Below are 18590 nucleotides of genomic sequence, written 5' to 3'. Positions count from 1 at the left end.
CAGACAAAAAGAGAAAAAAAAGGGTGAGGAAATGAAAAAAAAATTTTTTCAAGAAAACATCTTAAACTAAAAGATGCAAGTTTCCCAGTTGAGAAGGTTTAGTGAGGATTAAGCGGATTAGATTTTTTATTTTTTAAATTTTATTTATTTTTTTTAAGTAGGCTTCATGCCCAGCGCAGAGCGCAACATAGGGTTTGAACTCACAACCCTGAGGTCAAGACCTGAGCTGAGATCAAGAGTTGGGAGCTTAACCGACTGAGGCCCCCAGGTGTCCCCAGATTAGATTTTTTTTTAAGTTTATTTATTTATATTTTTAGTAATCTCTACACCCAACGTGAGGCTCAAACACACAACACTGAGACTAAGAGTCGCATGCTCTACTGACTGAGCCAGCCAGGCACCCAAGGAGATCAGATTTTTTAAAAATTTAGGGGGCGCCTGGGTGGCTCAGTCATTTGGGTATCTGATTCTTGATTCCAGCTCAGGTCATGATCTCATGGTCGTGAGATGGAGCCCTGCATCGGGCTCCGTGCTGAGTATGGAGCCTGCTTGGAATTCTCTCTCTCTCCCTCTGTCTCTCTCTTTCTTTCAAATTAAAAAAAAATTTTAGAAGAAGACCAACAGAAAAAACAAAACTTTCCTGAACAAGAATGGCCTGGTACTTCACAACAGCAAGTGGAAGCTAGAGGACAATGGAGATAGGTCTTCAAAATTCTAAGGGAAAAAGATAAGATTTCCAACCTAGAATTATGCACCCAATCAAAGTATCAATCAAAAGTGAGGGTAAAATCCAGATACTCAGCAATACAAAATTTATCAACTATGAAAAATTCATCTCCCACCCTATCTGAGGAAGCTACTGGAAAATGTACTCTACCAAAACAAGAAAGTAAATCCATAGAGAAGAAGGTGTTGGATCCAGAAAACAGGGGTTCAACATAGGGGAAAGGAAAAGGGAAGTCCTAGAATGATAGTAAAGAGCAGTATCTACACGATTATCCTGCAGCAGGTTTGGAGAGCACACAATCTAAACCAGGAATAGGAAAATAAATGGTTCCAGAAGAAATGTCTCTAACAAGATAATAACATTGATAGATTATTTGATGTGACCAAATATACTGTATGAAGATTTTAAATTACTGGTAAATAATTGGGGGGTAAATTAATGATAACAACAGAAAAATCTGCAACCTAATAGTCAAACAACAAACAAACAAAAATAATTTTTAATTCCTGAAGGGGAAAAAAAAGTTGTTTAAGAAAGTAAATGTAGTGGGGCGCCTGGGTGGCTTGGTCGGTTAAGCGTCCGACTTCGGCTCAGGTCCGTGAGTTCGAGCCCCGCGTCGGGCTCTGTGCTGACAGCTCAGAGCCTGGAGCCTGTTTCAGATTCTGTGTCTCCCTCTCTCTCCGCCCCTCCCCTGTTCATGCTCTGTCTCAAAAATAAAAATAACGTTAAAAAAAAAAAAGAAAGTAATGTAGTATTAGTATACTACATGACTGTGCTACAGATATGTATTTAGTCATAATAATGCAAACATTTAATGTTGATCTAACCTCAAATTATAATGTCACTATTTTGCTCTCATTCTAGGACTTTCCTTTTCCTTTCTCCTGTGTTGAACCCCCTGTTTTCTGGATCCAACACCTTCCTCTCTATGGATTTACTTTCTTGTTTTGGTAGAGTACATTTTCCAGTAGCTTCCTCAGATAGGGTGGGAGATGAATTTTCCATAGTTGATATATTTTGCATTGCTGAATGTCTGGATTTTACCCTCACTTTTGATTGATACTTTGATTGGGTGTGTAATTCTAGGTTGGAAATCTTATTTTCTTCCCTTAGAATTTTGAAGACCTATCTCCATGTGCATATCTGGCATGTGCATAGGTATGTATATATTGGGGGCTATAGAGTCATTGAGAATGAGATCTCTCATGAAAACCCCTGTTCCTTCTGCCATGGGAGAACACAGTGAAAAGATGACTACCTATAAGCCTGGAAGTAGGCCCTCACTTGACACCAAATCTACCAGTCATTTGATCTTGGACTTCTTAGCCTCTAGAACTATAAGAAATAAATTTCTGTTGTTTGTAAGTCACTTAGTCTTTGGTATTCTGTTGTGGCACCCTAAACAGACTAAGGCATAAATTGGTACCAAGAAGTGGGGTCCCACCATAACAAATACCTAAAAGTGTGAAAGCAATTTTGGAACTGGGTAAAGGGTAGAGGCTGAAAGAATTGAGTTGCATGCTAGAAAAAGCCTATGCTGCTGTGAACAGACCTTTAAAGATGATTCTGGTGAGGTCCCAGAAAGAAAAGAGGAGACCTGTAGAGAAAGTCTGAACCTCCTTAATAGTCCTGAACCAAGTGTTGGTAGAAAAATGGAGGGTTAAGGCCATTCTGATGAGATCTCAGATGGAAATGAGGAACATGTCAGTGGAAATTGGAGGAAAGGCAATCCTTGTCATACAGTGGCAAAGAACTTGGCTAAATTGTGTTCATGTCCTAGTGTTTTGTGGAATGTAGAACTTGTGAGTGATGAAATTAGCTGAGGAACTATCTAAGTGAAGTACTGAAAGAGTAGCCTGGTTCCTCTTGACTGCTTACAGTAAAATGTGAGAAGAAAGATACGATTTAAGGATGGGATTGTTAATCAAAAAAGAAGCAGAACTTAAAGATCTGCAACACTGTCAGCCTATCCATATTGAAAAGAGTAAGAGGGGTGCCTGGGTGGCTCAGGGTAAGCATTCAACTCTTGACGTCGGCTCAGGTCATGATCTCATAGTTCTTGAGACTGAGTTCTGCTTGGGATTCTCTCACTCCCTCTTATGGTAACAGCCCAAATGTCCATCCATTGACTAATGAATGGATAAAGATGTAGTGTGCATATATGTATGTATGTGTGTACACACACACACACACACACACACACACACACACACACACTGGAATATTACTCGGAAATCAAAAAGAATGAAATCTTGCGATTTGCAACAATGTGGATGGAACTAGAGTGTATTATGCTAAGCAAAATAAGTCAGAGGAAGATAAATATCATATGATTTCACTCATATATGGAATTTAAGATACATAACAGATGAACACAGGGGAAGGGAAGGAAAAATAAGATAAAAACAGAGAGAGAGGAAACCATAAACAACTCTTAAACACAGAAAACAAACTGAAGATTGCTGGAGGGGAGGTGGGTGGGGGGATGGGCTACATGGGGTGAGGGGAGGTGGGGGGTGGTGGGTATTAAGGATGGCACTTGCTGGGATAAGCACTGGGTGTTATTATTTTTTTATTTATTAAAAATTTTTAAAATGTTTATTTATTTTTGAAAGAGAGGGAGCACGAGTGGGAGAAGGGGCAAACAGAGAGGGAGACACAGAATCCAAAGCAGGCTCTAGGCTCTGAGCAGTCAGCACAGAGCCCAGTGTGGAGCTTGAACCCACGTACTGTGAGATCATGACCTGAGCTGAAGTCGGATGTTTAATTGACTGAGCCAACCAGGCACCCTGAGCACTGGGTATTATATGAAAGTGATGAACCACTGGGTTCTACTCCTGAAACCAATACTACACTCTATGTTAACTAATGTGAATTAAAAAAACAAACAACTATGAGGAGATATCACCTCACACCTGTTAGAATGGCTAAAATTAAAAACAAGAAACAACAGATGTTGGCGAGCATGCAGAGAAAGGGGAACCCTCTTGCACTGTTGGTAGGAATGCAAACTGGTGCAGCCACTGTGGAAAACAGTATGGACGTTCCTCAGAAAGTTACAAATAGAACTACTCTATGATCCAGCAATCGCACTATTAGATATTTACCCAAAGAATACAAGAATACTAATTCAAAAGCATACATGCACTCCAATGTTTACAGCATCAACAATAGTCAAATTATGGAAACAGCTTAAGTGTCAAAGATGTGGTAATATATACACATGGAATATTACTTAGCACAAAAAAGAATGAAATCTTGTCATTTTCAATGACATGGATAAAGCTAGAGAGTATAATCCTTAGTGAAATAAGTCAGAGAAAGACAAATACCATATGATTTCACTCAGATGCAGAATTTAGTAACAGAACAAACAAACAAAAGGGAAAAAAGAGAGAGGCAAACCAAGAAACAGACTCTTCTTTTTTAAAGTTTATTTATTTATTTTGAGAGAGAGAGAGTATGCACACAGGAGGGGCAGAGAGAATCTCAACCAGGCTCTGCACTGTTAACACGGAGTCCGATGTGGGGTTCAAACCCACAAACCAGGAGATCATGACCTGAGCCGAAACCAAGAGTTGGATGCGTAACCAACAGAGCCACCCAGGTGCTCCCAAGAAACAGACTCTTTTTTTTTTTAATTTTTTTAACGTTTATTTATTTTTTTGAGAGAGAAACAGAGAGTGAGTAGGGGAGGGGAAGAGAGAGAAACAGAGAGTGAGTGGGGGAGAGGAAGAGAGAAAGAGGGAGACACAGAATCTGAAGCAGGCTCCAGGCTCTGAGCTGTCAGCACAGAGCCTGACATGGGGCTCGAACACACAAGCTGGGAGACCATGACCTGAGCAGAAGTCAGAAGCCCAAATGACTGAGCCACCCAGGTGCCCCCCAAGAAACAGACTCTTAGCTATAGAGAACAAAATGTTGGTTACCAGAATCGTTGGTTGGGGGGATGAGTTACATAGGTAATGGGGATTAAGGAATATATTGTGACGAGCACTGGGTGCTGTATGGAAGTGCTGAATCACTACACTGTACACCTGAAACTAATACACTGTATGTTAACTAACTAGAATTCAAATAAAAACTTAAAAATAAGAAATACTGCTTTGAAGGGAAGAAGAGAAATGGGGTAATAATTGGAAGGGGATGAAAACATCAAAGGCACTTTTTTTGAGACTGAAGATATTAGAGCATTTTTGTATGCTGATGGGATGGGTCTAGTAGAGAGGGAGAAATTAATAATGACAGAGGGGTGCCTGAGTGGCTCAGGTGGTTAGGTGTCTGACTCTTGATTTCAGCTCAGGTCATGATACGGTTTGTGGATTTGAGCCCCAAGTCAGGCTCTGCACTGACAGTGTGGAGCCTGTTTGAGATTTTCTCTCTCTCCCTCTTTCTCTACTCCTCCCCTACTTGCATGCATGTTCTCTCTCTTACTCTCAAAATAAGTTAATTAAAAGAAACCTTTAAAAAAATGCCAGAGAGGGGCGCCTGGGTAACTCAGTTGGTTAAGTGTCCAACTTCAGCTCAGGTCATGATCTCATGGCTTGTGAGTTCAAGCCTCGTGTCGGACTCTGTGCTGACAGCTCAGAGCCTGGAGCCTGCTTCGGATTCAGTGTCTCCGTCTGTCTCTGCCCTTCCCCCACTCAGACTCTGTCTTTCTTTCTCAAAAATAAATAAACATTAAAAAAAATAAAAAACAAATAATGCCACAGGGAGGAGATAATTGCAGGAGCAGAATTCTTGAGAAAAGGAGATGGCATAGGACCCAGAACAAATATGTAAGACGTGCCCTTTTATGGGAGCAAAGATATTTCATAGATTTTTAAAAAAACTTTTTAATCTTGCGGTTCGAACTCATGAACCTCAAACTCAAGATAATGACCTGAGCCGAAGTCAGACGCTTAACCAACTGAGACATCCAGGCGCCCCGAGATATTTCATAGATTTTAACAGAATATAAAGTATATATGTACAGATATGGGGAGATGAGAAAACTTCATGTCTGACTGTTTCTATTTTCTCTGGTTCAGGGACTGAAAGTAGTGAGTCCATTCCTTTAAATTCCTACAAACCCTACTTAGGTCTTCCCAGGTGAGCAGGCTGTGTGAACACTAAGGAACCCTCAGAGTAGTTAGGGGAGGCATGAATGCACCACACTTTGGTGTCTGACCCAATAAGGTTTTCCTTAGTGCAGTGGTTCTCAAATTGTGATCTCTGGAACAGCAGCAACAGCATTCTTTTTTCTTTTCTTTTTTTTTTTTTTTCAACGTTTTTTATTTATTTTTTTTGGGACAGAGAGAGACAGAGCATGAACGGGGGAGGGGCAGAGAGAGAGGGAGACACAGAATCGGAAACAGGCTCCAGGCTCCGAGCCATCAGCCCAGAGCCTGACGCGGGGCTCGAACTCACGGACCGCGAGATCGTGACCTGGCTGAAGTCGGACGCTCAACCGACTGCGCCACCCAGGCGCCCCCTCTTTTTTCTTTTTATTAAAAAAATTTTTTTTTAATATAACTTATTGTCAAATTGGCTTACATACAACACCCAGTGCTCACCCCAACAAGTGCTCTCCTCAATTCCCATCACCCACTTTCCCCTCTCCCCAACACCCCATCAACCCTTAGTTTGTTCTCTGTATTTAAGAGTCTCTCCTGGTTTGCCTCCCTCCCTCTTTATTTTTTAAAATTTAAATCCAAGTTATTTAACATATAGTGTAATAATGATTTCAGGAATGTAATTTATTGACTCATCACTTACATATAACACCCAGTGCTCATCCCAACAAGTATCCTCCTTAATGCCCCTTGCCCATTTAGCCCATCCTTCCACCCAACACCCTACCAGCAACCCTCAGTTGTAGCAACAGCATTCTTTAAAAAAAATTTGTTAGAAATTCAAATTATCAGGCCCTATTCCAAACTACGGAATCAAAAACTGAGGACAGGGCCCAGAAACCTTTTTAAATAAGTACTCTTGGTGATTTTGAGAAGTTTGAGAATCACTGTCTTTGCAGGATGCTGAGAGTTTCTTGGAAGATTGTTATAGCAATTTCTTAGGTATAAAGCTGTCAGAAGCAAGAGCTTTTCATAATGAACCTAAGTATATGACAAGTGCTTTAAAAACACTGGAGACCAGCTGTGTTTACTTCTTCTCACCTACCTTTGTCTCAAAGGCAAAGCCCAAGTCCACAACACAATCCCATGAGTATGCCAGAAATTAATCTATGAGATTCAGGCCTCAGATAAAACCAACTCACTGAAGAAGGCTGAGTTTAAATTAAAAAAACATGCACTTTGGAGAAAAAAGTAAATAACAAGATAGAATTGAGGGAGATGTTGCAGAAGGATGCTTGATTTGGAATCAAACAGACTGCGGTTCCATAGGTAGAACTATCACTTACTGGTATGTGACCTTGAATAAAATACTTAACTTTTCTGAGTTCAGTTTTCCCATCTAAAAACATGAAGATGCCAAAATCTTACCTTGGAAGGGAGTCCATGACTGCAATCCTTTCTGAGTAAAGAGTCTAGAAGTAGTCCCAAGTTGCCATGCATTGTATCACGTGACCTTGGTCACAACAGGTTGGACCAGTAGCTTTGGCATAATAATGCAGTATTTCTACACCTCAGAAAGTGTAACTATGTCATGGCAGAGACAGTCTCCTATAATTTTATTCTGTATGGAGAAGTAACCAGAATGGTCTCTGTTTCTTTGCAATAAACACACGATTACCTTATAGGGTTGTTATGAGAATTACATGAAAAAAATGTGAGTATAATCTTCAACAGATAATGGCATATAACACTCAATAATGTAGCTATTCATTGGTAATGAGTGCTTCAAAGCCGTTAATGCCACAGCCGTTAATGCCACAGATAAAAAAGCCTCAGTACCCAAAACCAAAAACTCATACTTACCAGCCCCAAAGTAACCAAGTATAGTTACAGAGTCATTAAGCCTCATACTCTGAGGCTTTTAGCCCTGAGGATATGAAATGTATGTTTTAGGGGCTTCAGCCCAGAAGAGCACACTAAACTCCTAACCTGCAGTTTTCTCTTGTATTATTTTGTATGAGTGCCCAAGTTTGTTGTTGCTTTCTGGCATGGAGGAAGTATGGAGGAGTTGTATCAGAACTTGCAGAGTATGCTACACAGAGAGCTTTTCCAGTATAACTAAAAAGTGGGGCCATGCTTGGATTCAGGGTATGGAAGATTCTGAAAATAGGGAGAGTTGTGAGTATTAGCACTGCAAAACTGGCCTTGGAGCAGCGGACTCATACAGAGAAATGATGACCAAAGAAGATGGCCTTGAATAGAAAAATCTAGAACAGAGAGGTCATTCAGGAGGCCACAGGTCTAATTTAATCTAAACATTTCCAAGGCCCTCAACCAGACCAGTGGTGATGGGAAATAAAAGGTGTGAATGGACACTGAATTGCAGTTTGAAGGTCAAGGCATCAAATGAAGTTGGTGACTGAATGTTGGGAATGAAAGAAGAATGAGTGCTTGACATTAAGTTTGGTAGAGTGAGGAATGGTGGTGCCAATGCCAGAGTCAGGGGACCCTTTTTTGGTAGAAGGCCTGAGTTCATTTTTGGATTTCTCAAGCTTGAGGTAATCAGGGGATTTTTCAGTGGAAATGGTCACAAGCAGTGCTAATATGGGACTGGAACTCAGATAAGTGGAAAGAAGATAAGGCTGAGATCAACATAGAGGTAAGCTCTGAAGATATGACATTAAAAAAAAAAAAGTTCCCAAGGGAGTATAGTGGAAGAAGAATAGAAGTCCAAGGCCCAAGTCTTAGAAACTGCCCTATGTCTAGAGGTCCATCTAGTAGTGATAAAGAAGAGAAAACTCAGGAAAAGCAAGAAAAGTGAGGTTGATAAGTATTTGGAGAGCCAGGCTAGTGCCATGCAGTAGAAGCCAAGGGAAGAGGTTTTCCCTCAGCAAAGACTTCTATGTGGTAACATCTGGAACAGATGTCAATAGCAAAGCACAATGCTGTGGAAGCAACACAAGTGAGTTCAGAATACTCTGGATAGCCTGTGTAAAGCCTGTATCTTCCACAGCTAGGCTAAAGTTCATTTAGCAAGACCTATGTAATGACTGATGGCAAGTGTTCACTAACACTGTTGCCAGGGGGAAAACTGGTAGGACAGACATAGTACTTCTCTGAGATAGGGGAACTTACCTAGCTCATCCCAGAGCTGCCTGCACTTATCTGTCATGCTTGTTCCTTGCTGCCTCCAGAGTGTGAGTCGTGGGTCAGCCATAAACTGCTCAGTTATCAGCGTCAGCATCCTGGCTCCATTGGAATCTCTCATCCGCAGCATCTCTCGAACCTGACACATAAGGAGGGGCCAGGGGTTGGTGACTGCACATCATGAAAAAGCAGGAGAAGGAAGGGGAGGAGAAGATGAAGTATCTAAGCACAACATATCCAAAGAGCCAAAAAGAAGCCTTCTTGTTCTACAAGCAAGTTCTCTGCATATATCAAGAAAGCCTGCTGTACACAATGAGATACCACTTCATATCCACTAGGATGGCTAGAATCAAAAAATCAGATAACAACAAGTATTGGTGATAATATAGAGAAATCAGATCCCTGACACACCATTGGTGGGAATGTAAAATGGTGCAGCCACTTTAGAAATCAGTCTAGCAGTTCCTCAAATGATTAACGTAGAGTTATATGACCTATCAATTTCAATCCTAGAGAGAAATGAAAACACATGTCCACAAAGAAACTTGTATAAGAATGTTTATAAAAGTATTTGTAATAGCCAAAAGATGGAAATAATACAAATATCCACTAACAGAGAATGCATAAACCAAAGTGGCATATCCATACATTAGGATATTATTCAACTAAAAAAGGAATTAAGTACACAGATACATATTACAACATGGATGACCCTTGAAAATACTCTGCTAGGTGAAAGAAGCCAAGCACAAAAGACTACATACTATATGATTCCTTCCCTATGAAAGTCCAGAATAGGGAAATATATAGAGACAGAAAGTAGATTAGTGGTTGTTTAGAGCTGGGAGAGGAGAAATGGAGGATAGGGAAGTGACAGGTAAAGGGTATGGGATTTCTTTCTAGGGTGATGAAAAAGTTCTAAAGTTGACTGTGGTGATGGCTGCACATATCTGCGAATATATTAAAAACCACTGAATTGCACACTTTAAGTGGGTGACTTTTACAGTGTGTGAATTATCTTTTACTGAAGGTGTTAAAAAAAAAAAAAAGAAAGACCGCCGTGAGAGCCCCCAGTTCCAAAAGACTAAATCTCTTCAAGGCCTCATCCAGCAGCCTTGGGTTCAAGGCAGAGGGATGATGGCTTCCTTACTAAAACCCACAGCAATGCTAACTTATTTAGAGTGGAGCAGAAGGAAGAGGACTACCAGGGTGAGTTTGTAGGGGTCTCTGGATGCCACCTGCTCGGGATCAGGTCTGCTCTGTTCAGCATCTCCCAATAGTTTTCAAGCTTTCAGGACAGATAGGTCAAGTGAGCTAGCTAAAATGCATGAAGCCAGAAGTGTGGTGAGGCCCGTTTAATTAAAGTAAAAAAACAAACAAAACAAAACAAAACAAAAAACCCAATACCTTTCATATCTTACCTTAGCAAACATTGAATTGAGTTGCTTTCCAGAGCCATAGTAACCACCCTGGGAGAGAAAGAGTTTCACTTGTTCTTTCACCTGTTCTTCATCCAAATGCCAACAGTTCTCATCATCAATGCTGGCCCCAGCTGTGGGGTCAGGGGCACCTGTGAGGAATGGGAATGGTGACATGAATCCCCTGAATTCATATGCTACACATTTGGCAGAAGGGGTACTCTTTGAGGATATTAAAAAACAGACGGCTTACTCTGCCTTATTCTGGGCTTTGTCAACTGTGTGGTCCTATAAATAAATGTAAGAGGGCTAATGCTAGTTTCACGCTCACTTATGTTCCAGTTGTATTCCCTTACAAGGTCTACAAATACCATTCTAGGGGGAGAAATCCCAGAAGGAAATGCACAAACATGAAAAAAATGATATATTTTTTTCCTAGGAAGGTGACATTTCTTTCTTCTTCTTTTTGCCTTCCTATGAAGTTCAAAATAAGCCTTAAAGTATAGATATTATTGTAAAATAAAAAATACTTCCTTAGAAAATAAAAAAAAATTGTTTTTAAAGTTCACTATAAAATTTAGCTTTTTTTTTTTTTAATTTTTTTAACGTTTATTTATTTTTGAGACAGAGAGAGACAGAGCATGAACGGGGGAGGGTCACAGAGAGAGGGAGACACAGAATCCGAAACAGGCTCCAGGCTCTGAGCTGTCAGCTCAGAGCCCGATGCGGGGCTCAAACCCACGGACCGTGAGATCATGACCTGAGCTGAAGTTGGACGCTTAACCAACCGAGCCACCCAGGCGCCCCTAAAATTTAGCTTCGTAAGCAGAGTCAACACTTCTGAATTTCTAGAAACTTGCCCCTTAAAGCACAGGCAGAGGTGCACACAAGGTGATATGTTTTATAAATTTATACTCAAAATATCTTTCATATCTGGTTCTCACTACAACAAATTAAAACAGTTTTAGTTATTTACACATTCTTCTCCCCTAGTGCCCTGCTAGCCACTTGCTCACAGTTGAATCCCAAGTTGAATCCACAGCTGAATTGCCTATACCACAGTACTGGTAATGCGGTAGGCACCTAGGAAATATTTGTGGAATGAAAACGGAATCTTCTCTCACTTTCTCAAAGCCAGAGTCTTACGTTAAGTTTTTAGCAACCTGCCTCCAAGTTACAAAAGACTATTAATCAAATGCTCTATAGGTGTGGTCATGTAATAGAATATAAATTCACGTCATGTTTGGGGCACCTGGGTGGCTCAGTCTGATTCTTGATCTTGGCTCGGGTCATGATCTCGTGGTTCCTGAGATCAAGCCTTGTGCAGGGCTCTGTGCTGACAGCGTGGAGTCTGTTTGGGATTCTCTGTCCCTCTCACTCTGCCTCTCTCTCTCTCTCTCAAAATAAATAAATAAAACATTAAATAAATTCATGTCATGTTTAATTAGTCTACCTTTCCTCTTGTCTTCCTAGTTCAAAGTCCTGCTCAAATGAAATCCACGTCTACACAGAAAAGTTGCTTTTTAGCTAAGCTTTTTTAGAGCATCTTATTCTCCATGAAATCAGGAGGGTTCACACATTCATTTATTCTACAAGTACTAATTAACACATATGATTGTCCAGTTTATGGTATCTACTATATGCTACTTTCTTCAAATGTATTATACTGAACACAGTTCTGATTATATCACTTGCCCACTCAGAAGTCTTCAGTGATGCACCATTTTTATTAAATTAAGTCCAAATGCTTTAGATTGGCATTCAAGGCTCTCTCTGCTCAGGCCTTATCTTTCATTTCTAGCCTTGTCTACCCTATATTTATGTCATGGTTCAGCTAGAAACTTAGCGTTCCCAGAAGTCAACCACATTTCCTTATGACTTTACTTCTGCGTTTTCCTTTACTTCTCTCCCACTGCTGTACCCCATTCTTTAGCCAAAAAAATGAAACTTCTCATTGTCAATATTGACTCAGTCAGGGCTACAATGAGCAGTGGAAACCATAAAGTAAGTATACAGAAAGGCCAACACTGCTTAGCTCATTTGGCAAGAGAAGCTCTTTTTTATCCCCTAACTGAATTAACCATACAACCCACTGCTCCCTCCCTGTCAAAAGTATGTCCATCTTATGCTCACATGGATATAAAAGGAGTAATACTCTTCTTAGCACTTTATTATTGCTTTTCCTAAAGACTTGTGGCATTTTGCTGTACATCAGAATTGTGCATTTCTCATATATTCCCAAATAAATTGAAATTTTTTAAGAGGAGGTGTTCATTTTTTGTACCTTATAGTTCCTGGCTCATTATAGCACTGAGTTAATATTTATAGAATAAACAAATGCATGTCTCATTGGCCATCTAGATTTAAGCTCCAGGTGGGTAAATAATATATCCTACACTTCTTTTGTATCCCTAAAGTGGCAAAGCAAAACAAACATACTCCTCATCCTTAAATACTTGTTAATAAGAGCCATTTTTTAGTGCTTCCTACATGCCAAAGTCTAAGCACTTTTTGTACATATCCTCACTAGAGCATACTCTCCTTGAGGGCATAAACTGTTTTGTTTGTGGGCATATTTGCAACATGTAGAACAGTACCTGGCACACAGTAGGTGCTCAGTGATTATCTGGTGAGTAAATTCCAATGAACCCTCATAACAAGTCTAGAAGGTAGTATTATTATCCTAATTTTAAAATGAAAAAACTAAAGCTTATACAGGTAAGTAATGTAACAGGTGGGAAGTATATTAGCTAGGATTTGTATTTGGTTTCTCTTCGAAGGCTGTTGTTCACTATGACACTGAACTTTGGCCTCCAGCCTCATCTAGAGGCTGTGACCCACTAGCTGGTTTCAGGACCTTGAATGGAAAGCTGGATGGTGTGTCTAAAGATAGTCAAATCTTTCTTGGCCTATTTCACTATACAGAATATAGGACTAGTCAGAATAATGCATTTTCCCCATAGTGAGGATAAAAGAGTTCTCACCAATACACTGATTCTCAAATGTTAATACACAGAATAATCACCTGGGTTTGTGTTCAAAATGCAGATTATAGAGTCTCACCTCCAATGATTCTAGTTTTCAGTAGCTCTATACAGACAGAACTGAGATAAAATGAGATACACTTTGCATAAACCAAAGACTGGGCATCTGAGTACCTTGTTGCCAAGAACAGGGATGAGGGAAGAACAGAAACAGTGCTCCAAAAAACAAGCATAGATGGTTTGAATACCAATTCTGACCCTTGGGTGGTTCAATTAGGATATGAAAAAGTAGGAGCAGAACCTAGTCTCCCAAAGGAGATGGTCTAAACTGGTTGGAAGTGTGGAGTGACATCCCCTCTAAAAATTAAAAGAGGTATAGAGAAAACTGGGGAATCTTCTGGGCCCAGGTGGTAGTAGTGGCAGCAGCAGTTCTGGAAGAAATAAGGCAAAGCTTATAAATACGTAGTGTACAGAGACGCTTCTGGGAAGATGGTGGCGTAGGAGGACGCTGGACTCACCGCATCCTGCTGATCACTTAGATTCCACCCACACCTGCCTAAATAACCCAGAAAACCACCAGAACACTAGCAGAATGGATTCTCCAGAGCCAAGGATAGATGAGAGGCCCATGGAAGAGGGTAGGAAGGGCGGAGAGGCGGTGCGCGCTACATGGATTGGCGGGAGGGAGGGGGGCGGGGGGAGGGGCAGCCCACTGGCAAAGCAGAGTCCCCAAGTCTGGCTTACAAAAGCGGAGGGGCCAGATGGAGGGTGTTCTGACAGCAAGCGGGACTTAACATCTGGAAGGTTATAAGTTAACAGCTCTGCTCGGAGAGCGGGAGGGCCGGAGGACAACGGGAGGGAGAGTTGTTGAGCCCCAGACGACAGAGCACAGCTTGGCGGGGAACAAAGGCGCTTGCCAGCGGCATCTCCCTTGCCCATCCCCCAGCCAAAATCCCAAAGGGAACCAGTTCCTGTCAGTGAACTTGCTTGCACCGCGCAAATACCCAACGCTGTGCTTCTGCGGATCCATCCCTCTGGCAGGTATGACTCCCTCCCGGTGCTGCAGGGCCCCTCCCAAAGCAGATCTCCGAAGGAAAAGCAAACTGAGCCTGACCCTCCCGCCCCTGTGCACCTTGCCGATCCACCCCAGCTAATACGCCAGGTCCCCAGCACCACAAGCTTGGCAGTGTGCAAGCAGCCCAGACGGGCCACGCCACCCCACAGTGAATCCCGCCCCTAGGAGAGGGGAAGAGAAGGTACACACCAGTCTGACTGTGGCCCCAGCAGTGGGCTGGGGGCAGACATCAGGTCTGACTGTGGCCCTGCCCACCAACGCGAGTTATTCAAGACAGCACAGGGGAAGTGCCCTGCAGTTCCGCACCACTCCAGGGACCATCCAAAATGACAAAACAGAAGAATTCCCCTGAAAAAAGCCTCCAGGAAATAACAACAGTTAACGAACTGATCAAAAAAGATTTAAACAATATAACAGAAAGTGAATTTAGAATAATAGTCATAAAATTAATCGCTGGGCTTGAAAACAGCATACAGGACAGCAGAGAATCTATTGCTACAGAGATCAAGGGACTAAGGAACAGCCAGGAGGAGCTAAAAAATGCTATAAAATAGCTGCAAAATAAAATGGAGACAACCACAGCTCGGACTGAAGAGGCAGAGAAGAGAATAGGTGAACTGGAAGATAAACTTATGGAAAAAGAAGAAGCTGAAAATAAGAGAGATAAAAAAATCCAGGAGTATGAGGGGAAAATTAGAGACCTAAGTGATGCACTAAAGAGAAATAATCTACTCATAAATGGTATTCCAGAGGAGGAAGAAGAGGGAAAGGTGCTGAAGGTGTACTTGAAGAAATAATAGCTGAGAACTTCCCTGATCTGGGGAAGGAAAAAGGCACTGAAATCCAAGAGGCACAGAGAACTCCCTTCAGACGTAACTTGAATAGATCTTCTGCACAACATATCATAGTGAAACTGGTAAAATACAAGGATAAAGAGAAAATTCTGAAAGCAGCTAGGGATAAACGTGCTCTAATATATAAAGGGAGACCGATAAGACTCGTGACGGATCTCTCTACCGAAACTTGGCAGGCCAGAAAGGAATGGCAGGAAATCTTCAATGTGATGAACAGAAAAAATACGCAGCTGAGAATTCTCTATCCAGCAAATCTGTCATTTAGAATAGAAGGAGAGATAAAGGTCTTCCCAAACAAACAAAAACTGAAGAATTCATCACCACTAAACCAGCCCTACAGGAGATCCTAAGGGGGATCCTGTGAGACAAAGTACCAGAGACATTGCTACAAGCATGAAACCTACAGACATCACAATGACTCTAAACTCATATCTTTCTATAATAGCACTGAATGTAAATGGACTAAATGCGCCAACCAAAAGACATAGGGTATCAGAATGGATAAAAAAACAAGACCCATCTATTTGCTGTCTACAAGAGACTCATTTTAGACCTGAGGACACTTTCAGATTGAAAGTAAGGGGATGGAGAACTATTTACCATGCTACTGGAAGTCAAAAGAAAGCTGGAGTAGCCATACTTATCTCAGACAAACCAGACTTTAAATTAAAGGCTGTAACAAGAGATGAAGAAGGGCATTATATAATAATTACAGGGTCTATCCATCAAGAAGAACTAACTATTATAAATGTCTATGCGCCTAATACGGGAGCCCCCAAATATATAAAACAATTACTCACAAACATAAGCAACCTTATTGACAAGAATGTGGTAATTGCAGGGGACTTTAATACCCCACTCACAACAATGGATAGATCATCTAGATACATGGTCAATAAAGAAACAAGGGCCCTGAATGATACATTGGATTAGATGGACTTGACAGATATATTTAGAACTCTCCATCCCAAAGCAACAGAATATACTTTCTTCTCGAGTGCACATGGAACATTCTCCAAGATAGATCACATACTGGGTCACAAAACAGCCCTTCATAACTATACAAGAATTCAGATCATACCATGCATACTTTCAGACCACAATGCTATGAAGCTTGAAATTAACCACAGGAAAAAGTCTGGAAAGTCTCCAAAAGCAAGGAGGTTAAAGAACACCCTACTAAAGAATGAATGGGTCAACCAGGCAACTAGAGAAAAAATTAAAAAATATATGGAAACAAATGAAAATGAAAATACAACAATCCAAATGCTTTGGGATGCAGCAAAGGCAGTCCTGAGAGGAAAATACATTGCAATCCAGGCCTATCTCAAGAAACAAGAAAAATCCCAAATACAAAATCTAACAGCACACCTAAAGGAAATAGAAGCAGAACAGCAAAGACACCCCAAACCCAGCAGAAGAAGAGAAATAATAAAGATCGGAGCAGAAATAAACAATATAGAATCTAAAAAAAACAGTAGAGCAGATCAATGAAACCAAGAGTTGTTTTTTTGAAAAAAAAATAAACAAAATTGATAAACCTCTAACCAGGCTTCTCAAAAAGAAAAGGGAGATGACCCAAATAGATAAAATCATGAATGAAAATGGAATCATTACAACCAATTCCTCAGAAATACAAACAATTATCAGGGAATACTATGAAAAAATATATGCCAACAAATTGGACAACCTGGAAGAAATGGACAAATTCCTAAACACCCACACACTTCTCAAACTCAAACAGGAAGAAATAGAAAACTTGAACAGACCCATAACCAGCGAAGAAATTGAATCAGTTATCAAAAATCTCCCAACAAATAAGAGTCCAGGACCAGATGGCTTCCCAGGGGAATTCTACCAGATGTTTAAAGCAGAGATAATACCTATCCTTCTCAAGCTGTTCCAAAAAATAGAAAGGGAAGGAAAACTTCCAGACTCATTCTATGAAGCCAGCATTACTTTGATTCCTAAACCAGAGACCCAGTAAAAAAAGAGAACTACAGGCCAATATCCCTGATGAATATGGATGCAAAAATTCTCAATAAGATACTAGCAAATCGAATTCAACAGCATATAAAAAGAATTATTCACCATGATCAAGTGGGATTCATTCCTGGGATGCAGGGCTGGTTCAACATTTGCAAATCATTCAACATGATACATCACATTAATAAAAGAAAAGATAAGAACCATATGATCCTGTCAATAGATGCAGAAAAAGCATTTGACAAAATTCAGAATCCTTTCTTAATAAAAACCCTTGAGAAAGTCGGGATAGAAGGAACATACTTAAACATCATAAAAGCATTTATGAAAAGCCCACAGCTAACATCATCCTCAATGGGGGAAAACTGAGAGCTTTTTCCCTGAGATCAGGAACACGACAGGGATGTCCACTCTCACTGCTGTTGTTTAACATAGTGTTGGAAGTGCTAGCATCAGCAATCAGACAACAAAAGGAAATCACAGGCATCAAAATTGGCAAAGATGAAGTCAAGCTTTCACTTTTTGCAGATGACAGGATATTATACATGGAAAATCTGATAGACTCCACCAAAAGTCTGCTAGAACTGATACATGAATTCAGCAAAGTTACAGGATACAAAATCAATGTACAGAAATCAGTTGCATTCTTATACACTAATAATGAAGCAACAGAAAGACAAATAAAGAAACTGATCCCATTCACAATTGCATCAAGAAGCATAAAATACCTAGGGATAAATCTAACCAAAGATGTGCAAGATCTGTATGCTGAAAACTATAGAAAGCTTATGAAGGAAATTGAAGAAGATATAAAGAAATGGAAAAACATTCCGTGCTCATGGGCTGGAAGAATAAATACTGTTAAAATGTCAATACTACCCAAAGCTATCTACACATTCAATGCAATCCCAATAAAAATTGCACCAGCATTCTTCTTGAAGCCAGAACAAGCAATCCTAAAATTCATATGGAACCACAAAAGACCCCGAATAGCCAAAGTAATTTTGAAGAAGACCATAGCAGGAGGCATCACAATCCCAGACTTTAGCCTCTACTACACAAAGCTGTAATCATCAAGACAGCATGGTATTGGCACAAAAACAGACACATAGACTAATGGAATATAATAGAAACCCCAGAACTAGACCCACAAAAGTATGGCCAACTAATCTTTGACAAAGCAGGAAAGAATATCCAATGGAAAAAAGACAGTCTCTATAACAAATGGTGCTGGGAGAACTGGACAGCAACATGCAGAAGGATGAAACTAGACCACTTTCTTACACCATTCACAAAAATTAACTCAAAATGGGTAACGGACCTGAATGTGAGACAGGAAACCATC

At 40.5% G+C, this 18590-nt stretch overlaps 1 protein-coding gene across 1 annotated transcript in view; it reads right to left on the bottom strand.

The window, feature by feature from the left end:
• Positions 1-18590, bottom strand: part of ZSWIM5 (zinc finger SWIM-type containing 5) — a 243007-nt gene that overhangs the window by 42324 nt on the left and 182093 nt on the right. The window contains exons 3-4 of the mRNA XM_058717621.1: positions 10350-10498; positions 8917-9067 (exon numbers count right to left, since the gene is read on the bottom strand). Of these exons, the coding sequence (XP_058573604.1) occupies positions 8917-9067; positions 10350-10498 (300 nt within the window). The remainder of the gene's footprint in view (positions 1-8916; positions 9068-10349; positions 10499-18590) is intronic.

Source organism: Neofelis nebulosa, chromosome 2 (assembly GCF_028018385.1).
Source record: "Neofelis nebulosa isolate mNeoNeb1 chromosome 2, mNeoNeb1.pri, whole genome shotgun sequence".
Taxonomy (NCBI): Eukaryota; Metazoa; Chordata; class Mammalia; order Carnivora; family Felidae; genus Neofelis; species Neofelis nebulosa.
This window is presented reverse-complemented; position numbering and strand designations above follow the sequence as displayed.